This window comes from Physeter macrocephalus, chromosome 8, assembly GCF_002837175.3.
Source record: "Physeter macrocephalus isolate SW-GA chromosome 8, ASM283717v5, whole genome shotgun sequence".
NCBI lineage: Eukaryota > Metazoa > Chordata > Mammalia > Artiodactyla > Physeteridae > Physeter > Physeter macrocephalus.
Genome location: NC_041221.1, coordinates 134,823,205 through 134,840,870, shown reverse-complemented (window position 1 = coordinate 134,840,870; position 17,666 = coordinate 134,823,205). Strand labels below are relative to the sequence as shown.

Here is a 17,666-nt window from a genome sequence, read left to right as displayed (position 1 = left end):
GAAATGGAGGTAACGTGTTTAGCTCAGGGCCTGGCATGTAGTAGCTGTTTCTTGCGCACTTACTGCTGTGTTGGAGCGTAAGTATGACAGAGGCCCTGGCAGGCTCGGTGAGATAGAACCCGGGGTGTGGTCAGCTGGGAGGGCCCAGAGCAAGGGCAGAGTAGGTCTGCGGCAGCAGTGGTTTAATTCCTCCTGTATTGTCTTGATTTTAATTCAGGAATCATCCTTCCAACCCCCAGGCCTCTCAGTTTCTTGATGTCTTATCCTCCCCCAACCTCAACGTCACTTGCCTAGTCTTACCCAGTCCTTGTCATTACCAGTATCTACATCATCCCAGTGTCAGGTTTCCCCCTTCCATCAGCTCACTGTCTCTGGTGCTGTGACTCCCAACGGTCCTTTGAGTCCATCAGGATCTTCAGCCGGTTGGCCCTCCCCACTTGCAACCTTCACTCAGCCCTTCAGGTCCTTGCCTCACTCCTTTTCCAGCTTTGAGTCTGGTCCATTAGTATAATCTCCTTTGCCCCCTTTTATGTCCTCTTATTTGCCTTGAAAAATACAATCCTAGTGAAATGCCTTCTGCTGAGCATGGTGTCGAAAAGTGCAGCCACCCTGACTGGGGTCACCGAACCCAGGACCGTCAGGGGGCCCTTGATGCCATGCAGCCTCGCCCACACAGCCATAGAGTCTGGGAGCATTTCATACCTTCCTGCTTGCCTCCCCATCTGTGCCCCATCCTACGTGTCTGGCCTCAGTGCCTGTTGCACTGGGGATCCTGAGGCAGTTAGAACATCTGCTCCTGGCTGAGCCCGTCCCCTGCACTGGGTCCCATTCTCTCTTCCTCCAGCACCTTCCCCCCCAGCATACAAACATGCCATTATTTCTCCTGTTATAAGAAAATCTCCTGGCTCCCCTCCTCCTCAGTCTCCTTTGCTGGTTTATCCTCATCCCTCATCTTCTCAGCCCCTTACCACTGGTACACCCTGTAGCAGTTTTTCACCTCTCTCTTTTCTGACTGTACTCATTCCCCTGGTGCATAAAGACGTGAGAAAACCAGCAAGAGGTTGACTCTTCTGCGGTCCACACTCATCTAGCCACCTTGCCTACTGCCTCTCACTTGTCTAATAGGCACCTCAAGCTTATTATTCCCCAAAGTGAGCTCCTCATCTCTCTCCACCGTTTTCTCGTATCAGTTGATGGCAAATCTGTCTTCCACTTGCTCAGGCTTGAACCTTGGATTCACCTTTGATTCCACTTTTTGCCTCAAACCCTGAATTTGATTTATCAGCAAATCCTGTTGGATCTACCTTCACAATAAATAGAAACTCTGAACACTGTTCCTACCCTGGTCCAGGCCACCAGCATCTCTCACCTGGATTCATGCAATTGCTTGCTTCTCAGCCAGTCTCCCTATTTGCATCCCTAGGTGCCTGCAGTCTCATCCACAGAGCACCCAGGGTGATCCTTTTAAGCTTCAATTAGATCACGTTATCTACTGCTTAGCACTCTCCAAAGGCTGCCATGTCATCCGTTATCTACTGCTTAGTACTCTCCAAAGGCTGCCATGTCATTCGGTCCTTACACTGGCCCACAAGGCCTTCGAGGAGCTGAACCTGTCACCTCTCTGACCTCATCTCCTACTGCTCCCCTGCCTTTGCTCCCAGGGCTTCAGCTGACACTGTGCCATAAGGGCAGTGAGCTGAGCCCCAACTGTGGCCTTGCTATTCATCCAGTTCCCCAGGCCTTTCTGTTGGTGACTCCGTCCTGCCGGAACACTCCTCCCCCAGGTACCTCCTGTGCTCCCACCTTCATTGCCTTCAGGTCTGTGCTCCAGTGTCACCTGCTCATGAGACCTTTCCTGACCACTGATATAAAATTACAATCCTCCTCTACTGCTTACTTATAGCACTGATCACTAATAGGTCATGTGATTCACTTTTGTCATTTTTCCCATCAGAATATATGTGAGAGCAGGGATTTTTGTCTGTGTCATTTTGTACCTTCAGGGCCTAGAACAGTGCTTGGCACACAAATATTCAGTGAATGAATGAATGAATAGGAGATATTTGGTTTCCTTGGCAAGAACAGTTCTTGGGTCTGTGATGGGCTATCGAGGAAGGTGGGGAAGTGGAGGTCCTGTTAGGAGGGCACCCGTTTGACAAAGCTCCTCCACAGACTGAGGCTCAAGTGTCTGTGACCTCAGGATTAAAATGGCGAATGGCAGCAAGACTGCAGGATCTTGCACTGCTGTGTGACTCACTGGTTCCTCGAGTGACCCTGGCTGTCCTCACCTCCTCATGGAGGGGCAGGCCTGGCCTTTGCACCTGTACAAACCCAACATACTCTGGGCAGTTTTGGATGCTTCCTCACAGGAAGCCCTTGGGCTGGGCTTGGATTAGATCCTGGTGCAGATGAGGGACTCGCCTCACTGCCCTCCTGTCACAGGCCGGCCGGCTGGGCTAAGAGCCAACCCCAGCTGTTCTGCCTGCTGCCCTGTTGCTGATAACTTCCAGAAGATGACATTATGTTTCAAGTCAGCAGCTAATCATGAGAGGCTGGAGAGTGTACAAAATAAGAATTTTATTTTATAATTAAAGCAAAGAGGTAGGACCAGTAATTGGTCCCTTTGGTATTTATTCAGACCTTATCTGCCATATTCTCTAATAAAAGTAAGTACATAAAAATACATTGCCTATTTTTACCTGTCAAGTCAGCCTTTGGTACCCTAAGAGAAGTCCCAGTATTAGTTAATTCATTTAATTTTCTTTTTGTCATAAAATGGGAAAGTTATAAGAATCTGCTTAATGTTGTATGAAACTGCTATTTTTAATACAGTACCTTTTCCACCCAGGACAACTCTCACCTTTGTCTTAAGATGCAGGTGTTGGAGAAGTACGTTAAGAAGTGAAAACCTATGTCAAGCAAAGAGTGTCGACTCATTGGTAGAAACTGAAACCCTCATCCCCATAAAGGACCTGTGTCCTTTGGGAAGTGCTGGTGTGGTGCCTTTGCTTGCTGTTTGTTGAACGGGCTGCCTGGCACGTGCACGAGCTAAAGCAGGGTCTCAGACAAATATTGAGCGATTTTAACTTTATTCCTCACGACTGTTTGAAATACTGCAGAAAATTCTGGATGTCTATACATCAGGCTGTGGGCCCAGAGGCCTGGGGCAGCTGGAGGCCTAGGGTTGTGTTTGACTTGTGATTTCTGTCTCGGTGGCAGACCCCTGAGGAGCTGGATGACTCGGACTTCGAGACGGAAGACTTCGATGTCAGAAGCAGGACAAGCGTCCAGACAGAAGACGATCAGCTGATAGCTGGCCAGAGTGCCCGGGTAAGGGACCAAGTTTAACTTGTCCTGCAGACCCTCCCTGTCCCTCTCTGTTCTTGGCTTTTTCTTTTCCAGGAAAACACTCTCATTATTGAGAACACCATTTTTCCTCTTGTTTTCTCTGGCAGTAGGACCGAAGTTATCCTAAGTTGTGACACCTGCTAGTCAATTGTAGGTTCATCCAAAACGTCTTCTCAGCTGTGCCCTGAAGCTTTGGTTTGTGAAGAGCCCTGAGTCAGGAAAGCCTTAGGATCTAGTCAATGCAATGTTTGTTAATAGGACAGTGAAATTCAAAAAAGATTGCTGTCTTTGCCTATCTCAATGATACCATGGGCATGAACTATTTAATTATTCATGGGTTAAAAAAAATAACAGTGGTACATTCAAGAAAATCAGAGCCATTGCATTCATTTAAGTCATTAAATCTTCAATCAACTGCATTTATGTTTTTGGGAGGATGCCAAGAAATATTACTAAGGAGTCTTTTTTCACCCCTCAGAAGATATTTTGAACAGCGGGTACATCCCTGCTTTAAGCCCCACTCGGTCCTAAGCATTTTGGGAAGCTGAGTGGAGAGGAGCCCAAGGCCCTGAGTCTGTGACTTGAGGTGGGCAACAGGCCTCCAGGTGCTGCGGTGATAAGGTTTAAATGCCGTCTCAAGTACCTAAAAAGTATACTCTGCAGCAGGTTCTTTTCTGCCTGCTGCTTGCCTTCTTTAAAATTCACATTCTAAAACTACTTCTGGGTCACCTTGAAAAGTTGGAGATGTATTACAGCCACCGGGCCTGCCACGGAAAGGACTCCATGTATTAGCCCCTTCCTCATCTCCTCTCCCCATGGCAGGAGGCAGAGGATGAAACTTTTTTTTTTTTTTTAAGGTTCAAATGTTTATTTTTTAAAATATTTTAATTTTATTGGAATATAGTTGATTTACAATGTTCTGTTAGTTTCAGGTATCAGCAAAGTGATGTTCTGTTAGTTTCAGGTATCAGCAAAGTGATTCATTTATACATTCTTTTCTAGATTCTTTTCTCATGTAGGTTATCACAGAATATTGAGTAAAGTTCCCTGTGCTATACAGTAGTTCCTTGTTGGTTATCTCTCATAAGAGATATATATGTGGTAGTGTGTGTATGTTCATCCCAAGCTCCTGATTTATCCCCCTGCCCCACACACGTTTCCCCTTTGGTAACCATAAGTTTGTTTCGATATCTGTTAAGTCTGCTTCTGTTTTGTAAATAAGTTCATTTGTATCTTTTCTTTTAAATTATCAATAGATTCCACATATGAGTGATAGCATATGATATTTGTCTTCCTCTGCCTGACTTACTTCATTTTGGAGGATGAAACTTTTAAAGAATTAAGTTAAGCAGATTCTGTCCCTGTGCAGGTGTGATCATGAAGCTTCTGCTTCAACCCCTCATACCCGGTTTTTCTCCACACTAAAACTTGTTCTTGAAAGTGGGTCAGGAATTCAGGCTGCTGTAAACTTCGGTGCAAAATGGCTCTTCAGGCAAAATGAAACCTATTAAAGCATTAGCCTACCTGTGTCATAGATTGCTTGGTGGAAATATTCTTGGCTAATGCACTGTGAGAACTTCATATTCTCTTTATGTAAGAGCTTCCTGGGCTTCTGATTTTAGGCGATCATGGCTCAGCTTCCCCAGGAGCAAAAAGCAAAGATTGCAGAACAGGTGGCCAGCTTCCAGGAAGAAAAGAGCAAGCTGGATGCCGAAGTGTCCAAGTGGGACGACAGTGGTAATGACATCATTGTGCTGGCCAAGCAGATGTGCATGATCATGATGGAGATGACGGACTTTACCCGGTGAGCAGTGCCCTGCCCCAACCTGCTACACGGAGGGCTGCCCTCCTCCCGGCAGGTCACCTCACACAGGCAGGACGTGCTGCTCTGTACACACTTTTCTGTTCATCTCCACCTATGAGGGCTTCACTTACGATCATTCTTGTTCCCTTTTTTCAGAGGTAAAGGACCGCTCAAAAACACATCAGATGTGATCAGTGCCGCCAAGAAAATTGCTGAGGCGGGATCCCGGATGGATAAGCTTGGCCGTACCATTGCAGACCATGTAAGTGACAGACTTGCCACAGGGGCCTCGAAGTTCATCCTGGGACTCTGGCAGCCCAGCGGTGAGAACAGTGTTTTTCATGAGACACAGCACTTTTCCCATCTCAAAAATTGTTCTTAACTCGTCAACCTGCTTGACTAACATCAGCATAGAGTTTTAAGGATTTCTGTATTCCTGTTTCTTCTTTGACAAGGCAGGCCCAGTTTGCATTACAGCACATCTCTGGAGCAGGTGTGTATGTCCTGAAATCTTCCCTTGGTTGACAGCTAAAACCAGCCTTTACTGTGTTGTTATCTCTCAGATCTCTTCAGGATGTCAGCTCTGGGCAGGAGCTAATTCTGCAAGCCCTAATAATACACTGAAACTAGGTGTATAAGAGCCTCTTCTTGTGGAAGTATTGCAGTATTTCATGTGAGAATCAGGAGCCCTTTTGGCTAGTGCTTTTGGAAGGCTGACGTGCCCAACTGGGGATAGACATCTATGTCCTCAATCACCCAGCCTTCATCCCTTCACTCTCTGTATTGATATGTCAAAAAAAATGTGTTTCCTACCTCCTGGAAAGTTTAAAACATATTTCCCTTGATGCTCCAAGATGTTATCAGCTGTAGTTACAAACCGTTCCCACTCCTTTCCCTGAAGTATCCACACGCTCAGCCTGCATTGGGGTTGCGGGACAAGTGACAGTGGTTTCTCATTGCTCAAGCCAAAGATTGGGAAGTCATCCTCAACTCCCCTCTTTCATGTAATAACCAATACTCAGCCCTGGTGCTTCTACTGGCCACATGAATCTCAACACCTTCTATCTGGTCCTTCCCTCTTAGCAGCCCCCAGCCGAGTCCTGACATGCATGGCCCACGCCTGCACGACTGTTACCTCTCCTCACTGATTTCCTGCTCTCTCCTCTGCACTCCAGCCTCCACACAGTTGCCAACACAGTCTTCTTATATGATCATCTTAAAATGCAAATGAGGTATGGCTCTGCCATGCTTCAGTAGCTTCTTAGAATAAAATTCTAAATCTCCAGCATGGTCTGCACCCCAGCCGCACAGGAGGGAGGTTTTTGCATAAACACTTGAGAGAGGTGCTCTGTTCCTTCTTTAGGTGAAGTCTCCGAAGTTGGCCGTGAGCTTTGGCAGCAAGACAGGCATTTCCCTGTGACTGGTCGGGACCCCACGGCTCCCACGTGCTCTTCTTGCTTTGGTTGACTCATCTGTTCTCCATCTTTGCCTAAAATGACTCTCCTTTCATTGGGTGTTTACAGAATGCATCATAACTGAGCAGATAAAGGCCCTCTGAGCAGAAGAGCTATTTGGATGGTTATCACCTAGCTCACAGCACTCTCACTTTTCTCCAGAACCAGACTCTCGCTTGCTGAGGCTATTTTTCACCTTTAGGGGCAGGGGCTGCAGCAGAGAGTAGCCTAGGGCTATGATGGCCCCAGGTAATTGGTTAACTCCTCTCTTGCCCTTTGCTCAAGCAAGGAGTGAAGAGCTGGTGGCACACTGAGCCTTTCAGAAATATCTGTGGGGGTGGGTGTGTTTGGGCTGGGCTCAGAGTGCTTGGTGCTAATTCTGCTCTCCCGTCAGTGCCCAGACTCAGCCTGCAAGCAGGACCTGCTGGCCTACCTGCAGCGCATCGCCCTCTACTGCCACCAGCTCAACATCTGCAGCAAAGTCAAGGCTGAGGTGCAGAACCTCGGTGGGGAGCTGGTCGTCTCCGGGGTAAGTTTCATCTGTGAAGAGAGCTGGTCAGTGGGAACGTGCTAGGAAGTGTGCTGTGGGAAAACTGGAAGTTTTCTCTTGGTCCTCAGAGGCCAAGGGCTGCACGTTGGCTACTTCCTGCAGAACTGCAGCTCTGCTTAGCATGGTTGGTGACAGCTAGGAGCTCTTACAGTGCTTACCTCTTCCCCTTTGCTGACCACTCCATAGGTAAAAGTGTTTTTGTCTTCATCGCTTTTCTTCCCCCAGAGAGAACTGAGCCTGTTCAGAAATTGCAGAGATGACATATAGGCTTTCTCAAACCCCCTCCACTCTCAGAGTTCCCAAGTAGTATCTCTTCCCTTGTCTGTTTACCATGTCACAGTTCTGGACCCCTTGTCACCTTGGGCAGAGGAAAGAGGACATCTTGCTCCACCGAAGCCCTGTGGCTTCTGCTAAACCCCACAGAATTTCCTTTCAAAGACTTGGACATACTCATACCATTTGCTTACCTGCTACAACATAAATGCCCCTGTCTCTGAGGAGCAATTATCTATATTCTCTGAATGAGAGAGGAGACTCTCTGGGTCATTACTGAAAGCACTGGGGTGGGGGGGGTCTCTGTCTAGGAGGGTGACTTATTGCCACCTCCCCCTGCACCATGGCCGTCCATGGCTTTTCTCGGTGCTTATGGTTATAGCTCTGCCATCACTCAAAAGATTTCGGCAGATCTTTCCCCAACTTGAGTGAATGAAAACTTGTTGAGGGGTGGGGGCAGGTAAAGTAATCGTACCTTAGGTTTTTATCACTCCTCCCTTCTTCAAAAGACCTGAAACAGGCATTTTCAGGGTATTTGGAGAAGAGCACCCAGTCATTGGGAGAGCCAGTCAGGAGCAGGGCTGCTGCCCCACCCTGTCCTGGTCCAGGAGGAGTGGGGACTCCCCTGCCAGAGACTGACAGCCTCCAGCTGAACCGGAGGGTTCCAGGCCCTCCGGTACCTAGACCCAGGCCCCTGGGTACATGTGGGGTTGGAGGTCAGGTCTGTGCTCCTCACCTCCCTGTCTGTGCCTCTTAGGTGGACAGCGCCATGTCCCTGATCCAAGCCGCTAAGAACTTGATGAACGCTGTGGTGCAGACAGTGAAGGCGTCCTACGTGGCCTCCACCAAATACCAGAAGTCTCAGGGGATGGCTTCCCTTAACCTCCCTGCCGTGTCGTGGAAGATGAAGGCGCCTGAGAAAAAGCCCTTGGTGAAGAGAGAGAAACAGGATGAGACACAGACCAAGATTAAGAGGGCATCTCAGAAGAAGCATGTGAACCCTGTGCAGGCCCTCAGCGAGTTCAAAGCCATGGACAGCATCTAAGGCTGCCCCCAGCCCTCAGGGCTCCTAAAGATATGTTACTGTTCTTCACTCGTGTATTTGCTAAATAGAACACTGATGTTAGATTCCATAGGAAAATAGATTTCAGACCTGGCCAAGCTGGTGAATTTTGCAAAGACATACTTGTGTTTAAGTCAGTCAAAAGTACTTTTAGAATTCAGGATCATATATCTAGCTATATTTTTTTTGTAAGCGTAAAAATTCCATAACCAAAGAGAATCCCACATTAACTTCTTAGCAACACTGTTGACCAAGTTGAGATGCCTGTCCTCCTAGTGGTGGCAGCTGTAGGGTTTGAGAGAAGGGGGTCTGACTCTACCCTGGTTCATGGAGAGGGCTTCCACCAGTTCCGGCAGTTTGGCTGGTATTAAATGACCAAAGATGACCCAGAGTAAGCAACCCGGGCATCTTAGGAGGCCCTGGGAAAAGGAACATTCCCAGAAAGGTCTTCAGAGGGACAAACTACATGAAACTGAGTCAAACATAAATGTATCATGAAGAAAACTGATTACTCTCTTTATGACATGAGAATTTTAATGCATGGTTACAATAACTAATGTACTCTGCTGCAGGACATTAATAAAGTTGCTTTTTTCAAGCTAGAATGTTGTGATGCTGTAATCAGAACATGCTTTTTTTCCCTTTCTTCAGCTTCAAATGCAAATTCATCATTGGGCTCACTTCTAATAATTAATTGCAGTGTTTCCTGCCTTGGGCTTATGAGAGAAGCCTGACAAAATAGTGTTTGCTTAGGCAGTAATTTAGTCTTACCTTATTTGTGATTACTATAGCGATTACTATAGCTACAAGGTATAATTTTACTTATTTAAATTTTATGAATTTGAATGTTTTTTACACTAACTTTTCCCAATAAAGTCCAAAATGAAACCAAGTCTAAGGGGCCAGAGTCCTTTTCTTTGCCTTCCAGTGGAGTCAAGTTTTACATTAAACATCTCCTGGATTTGCCTGCAGCATCTGCAGTGCTCTGGGCCCTCCCGCTGTCCCGTGTTCCCTGGATGGTACTGCCCAGTGAGGAGACCATGCCCATGGCTCTAGGCTGAGAGCCGCACCTCCTTGCAGCTTCCATGCCAGCCCAGCAGGGAGGGCCATGCCCACAATGGGAATTCACATGTCCATGCTTCACGGTGCAGGTCAGAACCTCGGACACATCCTTGACATCTCCCTGGATGTCACCCCCTCTCTGCTGAATCATCCCCATCAATTTGCAACCATACCATGGTAACGGCTGCCTTAAAGATAACCAGCCTCCTCAACCCCATGTCCTTTCCTAGCCAACATCCCCACTTAAGCAAAACTCCCTAAAGAAATGTGTAGTCTTGTCTCCTCTTCCTCACTTCCTTCCCTGCCATCCAGTCAGCTCTCTGCCCCACCATCCTATCACCATCCTCCATTCCATCTTACTGTCCTCACCCTATCAGCAGCCCAGGTGAACACGCCCTCCCTCCTGACAGCTCCTCCTCTGTCCTCCAGAGCAACTCGCTCTCGTTTCCTGTCTTCCTTACTGGGCGCTCCTTCTCCTCCTCTTCCTAGTTGTTCTAAGAAGTTGCGCCGTCCCAGGGCTCAGCCCCTGGGCCTCTTCTCTTCTCTGTTTCTGCTCACTCCTGATCTTAGCCAGACTCCTGACTTTAAATACCATCCAAATGCCAACTTCTCCCAGAACTAGACTTTTATAACTGCGTGCTTCCTAAACTCTCCACTTAGGATGTCTTCGTAAGTATCTCAAACTGGACCTGTCCAGATTCTTCCCTTTGAAATACATGCTGGGTCCAACTATTTCTCACCAGTTCTGCTTGCCATCACCTGGTCTAAGCCCTCATCACTGCATTAATTTCTATTAGCCGTAAAACTTAGCAGCTAAGACAACAAATATCACCTCACAGTTGCTGAAGGTCAGGAATCCAGGGGCAGCTTAGTGGGAGGTTCTGACTCAGGGTCTCTTATGAGGCTGCAGTCTCTGGAGGCTTGTGAGCTGGAGGGTCCACTTCCAGGCTCTTTCACGTGGCAGGTGGGCAGAAGGCTTCGGTTCGTGCAAGGTGGGCCTTCCCATGGCAGCTGCCTCTCCCCAGAGTGAATGATCTGAGAGAACGGCAACCAGATGGAAGCTACAGTGTTTTATAAAAACCTGATCTCAAAAGCAGTACGTCATCCCTTCAGTATTCTATTGGTGACACAGACCACCCCTGGTCCACAGTTGGAGGGCACATGCCAGGAGGTGGCTCCCATGTCTGTACGCGGACCACTGCAGTAGCCTACCCCCCGCCAGGCTTCCCTGATGGTCCTGCTCCCACGGCAGTCACGGTAACCCCTATATACAAGTCAGAGCATGTCATTCTCTTAGCTCAAACCTTTCAGTGGGCTTCCAAGTTCTAAAAGCCAGAGTCCTAAATGACAGGTATGGCCTCTTGTTGTCTCTGCCCTTTCCTCTCACCAATCTTTGTCATTTGCCCTTTACACTTGTGGTTCCACTTTCCCCAGAGACCCCTATTTCTTCTCAGGATCACCTTCAGGTGTCTTGTCAAAAGTCCCCTTATCAGAAAGACCTCCTCTGATAAATCCTTACCCTGCCCTGCTTGTTCATAGCTTTGAACTATTTACGCATCCATTTGTTTCTATTGTAAGCTTCACAGGGACAGGAATCCTTATTTTGTTATCACTGACTCTCCGAGGCTCAGGACACAGTAAATGGCCACCCTGGGGATCCCTTGCGGGGCCAGGCCCACAGGCACTGGCCTCCCTTTACTCAGCGGTTCCTCCTGGCTGACTCAGAATCCATGCTGACGCCTGGAACATTTGCATGGCTTTTGTTGCCATCAGTTTGTCACACTCCGAAACTGTCTTCCAGGCTTCAGATACACGTCTGTCCCCAGCTGCTTCACCCCATCTGCTGATGTCCTACAGCCCTGCACCCCAGTGCCAGGTTACCATCCGGTCTACCTCCCCACTCAGCCCATCTACTTCTTAGAGGCCAAGCCCCACCCCTCGTCTGTACAACCACCTCCCTCAGCCCCCAGCATCCTTTATCCATTCTCCACCTGTTGGCAAAGGAAGCTTCCAAAAGCTTCTCAAGAGTCGAGCCTCTTCATACAATCCTCTGGGGCCCCCTGTGCCTGCCTCAAGAATGCCTGGCACTGTGACCCTGCCCTCTGCACCCACACTGCCCTCTGGAAGCGATTTCTGGGACACACCCATGCTCTCCCTGTGAGCCCATCACTTGCATGTCCCAGGCATCACCTTTGCCATCCCAACCTTAATACCATTATTTACCTAAAAAGACTGACTTTTGTTGAGCTTCGCCTCCTCCTAAGCAATATCTATGAAATCATGTTTGATGTGCTACATTTTTTCTAATACACGTTAAAATAATTTTAGTAAATGCTCATTCATGCATCACCTAAAATCATCCCTTGTATCAATACCACAATGGGAAACAGTGGCCCACAACCATTGCTGCTCATCAGGCCTTGGCTCGGCCCTCTTGGCCATGGCACGTGGTGTCACGGTGCCAGCCCTCACAGGACTGTCCTGCATTCCTTGGGCAAACGGCATTGGTCTTGGTCACCCCGTTGCCCAGCAAAGGGCCTGGCACATGCTTGACAAATAGCTGTTGAACCATTCGAGTGATTCATTGCTTTAAACCAATCTATCAGAAGATACTAGAAGGCAGAGAGCAGGTCACTGAGGAGGCACCAGAGGCCTTGCCCAGAAATCCTGAGACCCTCCTCCGCCCTCCTCAGAGACCATGATGGGAAGCAGCGTGGCCTGGGCTGAGCTCAGGGGAGGACTCACCTCACCATGTCCTTGTGGGGATTTGCTCCTGCCCCTTGGCTACCGCCAAGAGAACTGTCTCCCCTCAGCATCCTGAAGCTTCTTGCTTCTCAGCCAGGGCAGCGGTGACCCTCAGTGTCACCTCCCTCCGTGACACCTCCTCCGGTGAGGCCTGGCCAGCTCCCTGCCAGACGGCGCCTCGCCAGCCTGGCCTTCTGGGCCTAGCCGCCCCACACACCTGCTCTGGCCACGACCTGTGCACAGGGTGGGCAGAGCCCAGCTGCCCTCCCCCGTGCCCTGCAGCGCCTCCCACAGTGCCTAGGCGGACACTTCAAAGGCCCCACCTCCCCTCTGCAGCCTTAATCCTCACAGCTTCAGCTCTCCACCCAGGCCAGGGTCGCCGCCCCACTGCAGGAAGAAAGGAGGAGCGGCCACATGCTGGGGACGCCCAAGGCCTCCGTCAGGCCTTTACCCACATCCCCCCATTGCCTGTTTACAGCCTGTGAGGTGTTGCTGCTATTCCTGCCCCTCAAACTTCACAGTTGTGGGAACTGACTCAAGCAGGGAGCCCTCACCCAAGATACACAGCTCACAAGCCGCCCAGCCCCTCCTCCCAGCCGCAAGATCCAGTCCCTCTAAAGCCACGTTCTGACCATCCCTCTGGAGCCCTAGATGGCAGCAAAGGGGCTGGTGCCCCCAGTCTTCCTCCCATGAGGCTGACTCGAGGAGGCCGGCAGCTGGGAACGCCCTCACGCTCCCACCACACCTGCCCCATCCCTGCACGGGTCCTCAGGACTCTGCCTGGCAGGATGCAGGAATTCTCCAGGCTCCTCGGTAAGGCCACCCCTGACTAGTCACTGGATCCCGGCCCACTCAAGGGTTTTACCCCTCAATTCTCCCCTCCATTTCCTGCCTCGACAAGTTTTCCTTCCCCCTGGATCGTTCTCATCAGCACACAAAACAAGTTCTGATAGCTCCCAGAGTTAAAAAAAAAAAAAAAAAAAGACAAAAAGCTTTTCTGAGTCCATGTCTCCCCTCCCCTTACACAGAGCTCCTCAGGTGAGTGTTCAGACCCCATCACCACGGCCCGCCACCATTCTCCCCACACGGTCCAGCCCTCCTCTCAGCAGCACGTGCAGCCGGCAGCCACTCCCTCCTTCCCTGTCACACTTTCGCTAGATTTCCACCTCCACATCCTTCACTTACCCTGCTCCTGATATCCTTTACCAGCTCTTTCTCTTGATCTCTAATGTTGAGCTGGTCCAGGCCTCTGACCTTGGTCCTCTCCTCTTCCTTGTTTCCGGTGATTCCTAAGCAGTGGTTTGCTGGATAATGTGCAACAACCAGCTTTTCAGGGTGGGGTTGGGAGAGACTGCATATATAACCGTACATTTTGTTATACATTTTACTCCTATAAAGGAATTATAGCACACAATTCACAAATAACAAAATATGCAATATTCTTTACTCTAAATTCCACTGAGGCTTTGATTTTTGCTGAACTCTTGCATCCATAGCCAACCTACGGTTACAACCAACAGAGTCTAGTTCTGACATGAATACTGGTTGATATTTTTGTTTACCTTAAGGAGTAAGGAAGTAAAACAACAGAAATATATGTGTGAGAATTTTACTTGTCAGTGAGTGACCTCTTTGCTGAATCAGTAATAGTTGTCAAATACTGTAAGACAATTTCCTCAATTTTTTGTGCTATGTATAGATGACACACTTTAATTGGCATTAACGTTTTCATCATCACTTTCTCAAGTCTAGACAATCAACAAAACAATAAATTAAGCCTTGGTCTGTAGCATTTCCCAACTTCTATGGTGTAAATACTCCCACCACATCAGATTTCCAGCCACCCACACGGTGTCCTGACGGTGGAACTGGGAAGAGAAGCACAGAAGCGCAGGAAGAGAAGTGTTTCCACCACTAGATGCAATAGACGGAAGTAATCTCAGGAGCAGAGATAACAGTCAAACGTTAGGAAAGGATACATTCTGAGTATTTATTACCTTAAAATTTTTTAGCTATAAATTTACACTGATTAAGATTCACTCTTTTTGGTTCACAATTCTGAGTTTTGACACATGCGTAGAGTTGTGTAACCACCACCACAACCAAAATACAGAACAGTTCCAACGCCCTCCCCAAGATTCCCCTGTGCTACCCCAATGTCGTGGAAATGTCCCTTATGTCCTGACAAAACGCTTTCCCTATAGTTCTGCCTTTTCCAGAATGTCACATAAATAAAGCAAAAGGTTTGCAGCCTTTTGAGTCTGGTTTCTTTCAATCAGCAGCATGCATCTGAGATGCATGTGTTTGCTGTGGGCATCAGCAGTCCATTCCTTCCCACTGTGGAGCAGAAGCAGTGCATGGATACCACATTGCTCCATCCACCCCAGATGAGGAACATTTGGTTTCTAGTTTTGTTTTGGAACAAATAAAATAAAATTGATATAAATATTCATGTACAAGTTTTTGTATAAACAAAGATTTTTATTTATCTTGGGTAAACACCTAGGGGTGAGACTGGGATTCTGTATGATAGGAACATGTTGAACTTTATAAGAAACTACCAAACTGTTTTCCATAGTGGCTGGCGTTCTTGCTTTGTTCCCAATCTTAGAAAAAAAGCAGTCAGTCTTTGACTATTGAGTTTGAGGTTTGCTGTAGGTTTCTATGTGGTTTCCCTTCATCAGGTTAAGGAAGTTCCCTTCTGTTGCTAATTTGCTGAGAGTTTTTATTAGGAATGGATATTGAATTTTGTCAAATATTCTTTCTGCATCTATTGGGATGATCATGTGGCTTTTTCTTCTTTAGAAACACATCATCTGTGTTCCCACCATAACATACGAGCATTCCAGTTGCTCTGCATCCTCACCAGCATGTGGTATTGTCAGACTGTGTTCGTTCAGGTTTTGTTTTTTTTTTAAGCCGCTTTAATAGGTGTCTATTCATGTCTCGTTGTGGTTTTAATGTGCATTTCCCTAACAACTAATGACACTGAGCATCTTTTCATTTGCTTATCTGTCATTTGTATACCTACTTTGGTGAAATGTCTTTTCAAATCTTTATTTTTTTAAACTGGGTTGACTACTTTCTTGTTTTGAGGATTCTTTTTATATTCTGGATACAAGACCTTTTTCAGATATATAATTTGCAAGTATTTTCTCCCTGTTTTTGGTTTGTCTTTTTATTTTCTTAATTCCACAGATCAAGTTTCTAATTCTGATGTTCAATTTATCAATTTTTAACTTTATGAATTGTGCTTCTGGTGTTGTAGCTAAGAACTCTGCCTAACACAAGGTCACAAAGGTTTATTTCCTGTTTTCTTCTAAAAGTTTTATAATTTTTCATTTAGGTCTATGTTTGGTTTTGAGTTAAATTTTGTATAAGATGACAGGTATAGGTCAAGGTTCATATTCTAAAACATGGCTGTCCAGTTGTTGCTACGCCATTTATTGAAGACAAATCTCTCCACTGAAGTGTCTCTGCACTCTGTCAACTCAATTAACTATATTTGTGTGGGTCTATTTCTGAACTCTGTTGTGATTCATTGATTTATGTGTCTATTCTTTGACCAATGCCACACTGTCTTGATTACTATAGCTTTGTAGTAAGTCTTAAGACCAGTTAGTATGAGTCCTCCAAATGTATTCCTCTTTTTTTTTTTTTGCGTTACGTGGGCCTCTCACTGTTGTGGCCTCTCCCATTGCGGAGCACAGGATCCGGACGCGCAGGCTCAGCAGCCATGGCTCACAGGCCTAGCCGCTCCGCAGCATGTGGGATCTTCCTGGACTGGGGCACGAACCTGTGTCCCCTGCATCGGCAGGCCGACTCTCAACCACTGTGCCACCAGGGAAGCCCCTCTTTTTTTTTTTAAGTTTTAATTTTATTTTTGGCTGCATTGGGTCTTCATTGCTGTGCACAGGCTTTCTCTAGTTGTGGCGAGTTGGGGCTATTCTTTGTTGCGGTGCGTGGGCTTCTCCTTGCGGTGGCTTCTCTTGTTGTGGAGCACGGGCTCTAGGCATGCGGGCTTCAGTAGTTGTGGTGCGTGGGCTCAGCAGTTGTGGCTCGCAGGCTCTAGAGCGCAGGCTCAGTAGTTGTGGCGCACGGGCTTAGCTGCTCTGCGGCATGTGGGATCTTCCCGGACCAGGGCTCGAACGCGTGTCCCCTGCATTGGCAGGTGTATTCTTATCCACTGCGCCAACAGGGAAGTCCTGTATTCCTCGTTTTCAAAGTTGTTTTAGTGATTCCAATTCCTTTGCACTTCCATATATTCAAATCAGACTCTTGATATCTAAGAAATTCCTACTTGGGACTGCAATGAATCTATAGGTCAATTTAGGGGGCAGACTTAACAATATTGAGTCTTCCAACCCATGAACACAGTGCATCTCTCTATTTAGATTTTAAAACTTTCTTTCATCAGTGTTTTGTAGTTTTCAGCATAAAAACGCTGCATATTACTTTGCTAGATTTATACATATTTCATTTGTTTCACTGCTATTGTAAATGTTAGTTTTTTAAATTCAATTCCCAGTTGTATATAGAAATACAGTTGATTTTTGTATGTTGACCTCAGGAGCATGTTAAACGTATTGCTATTTCTAGGAGATTTTTTTGTACATTCCATGGGATTTTTTTATATTGACAATTGTGTCACCTATGAATAGAGACAGTTTTATTTCTTCTTTTTCATTCAGTATGCCTTTTATTTCATTTTCTTGCCTTACCGCACAGCCCAGGATTTCCAGTACGATATTGAAAAGGAGAGGTGAGAGCCAGCATTCTTGCTTTGTTCCCAATCTTAGAAAAAAAGCAGTCTTTGACTATTAAGTTTGAGGTTTGCTGTAGGTTTTTATGTGGTTTCCTTTAATCAGGTTAAGGAAGTTCCCTTATGTTCCTGATTTGCTGAGAGTTTTTATTAGGAATGGATATTGAATTTTGTCAAATGTTTTCTCTGCATCTATTGGGATGATCATGTGGCTTTTTCTTCTTTAGTCTATTTATGTGGTGATTTGAGTTGAACTAGTCTTGCATTCCCAGGATAAACAGCCACTTGGTGATGATGTATCTTTTTTATTTTCTTTTTTTTGCGGTACGCGGGCCTCTCACTGTTGTGGCCTCTCCCATTGCGGAGCACAGGATCCGGACGCACAGGCTCAGCGGCCATGGCTCACGGGCCCAGCCGCTCTGCCGCATGTGGGATCTTCCCGGACCGGGGCACGAACCTGTGTCCCCTGCATCGGCAGGCGGACTCTCAACCACTGCGCCACCAGGGAAGCCTGATGATGTATCTTTTTATATACTGCTACATTCAATTTGCTAATATTCTGTTGAGGAGCTCGCATTGAGGATTTTACTAGGGACTGCGGAAAA

General features: G+C 47.1%; 2 protein-coding genes across 3 annotated transcripts in view; one reads left to right on the top strand and one right to left on the bottom strand.

The window, feature by feature from the left end:
* CTNNA1 (catenin alpha 1) overlaps positions 1-9,384 on the top strand; it is a 197,764-nt gene extending 188,380 nt beyond the window's left edge. For both annotated transcript variants that reach the window (XM_007108937.4, XM_028493272.2), the window contains 5 exons: positions 3,220-3,330; positions 4,971-5,152; positions 5,309-5,414; positions 7,001-7,135; positions 8,187-9,384. In XM_007108937.4, coding sequence (XP_007108999.1) covers positions 3,220-3,330; positions 4,971-5,152; positions 5,309-5,414; positions 7,001-7,135; positions 8,187-8,474 — 822 coding nt within the window. In that variant the 3' untranslated portion in view covers positions 8,475-9,384. The remainder of the gene's footprint in view (positions 1-3,219; positions 3,331-4,970; positions 5,153-5,308; positions 5,415-7,000; positions 7,136-8,186) is intronic.
* Positions 9,385-10,403: 1,019 nt separating this feature from the next.
* KDM3B (lysine demethylase 3B) overlaps positions 10,404-17,666 on the bottom strand; it is a 67,410-nt gene continuing 60,147 nt past the window's right edge. Inside the window, exons 24-25 of the mRNA XM_028493443.2 lie at positions 13,485-13,603; positions 10,404-10,589 (exon numbers count right to left, since the gene is read on the bottom strand). Coding sequence (XP_028349244.1) covers positions 10,404-10,589; positions 13,485-13,603 — 305 coding nt within the window. The remainder of the gene's footprint in view (positions 10,590-13,484; positions 13,604-17,666) is intronic.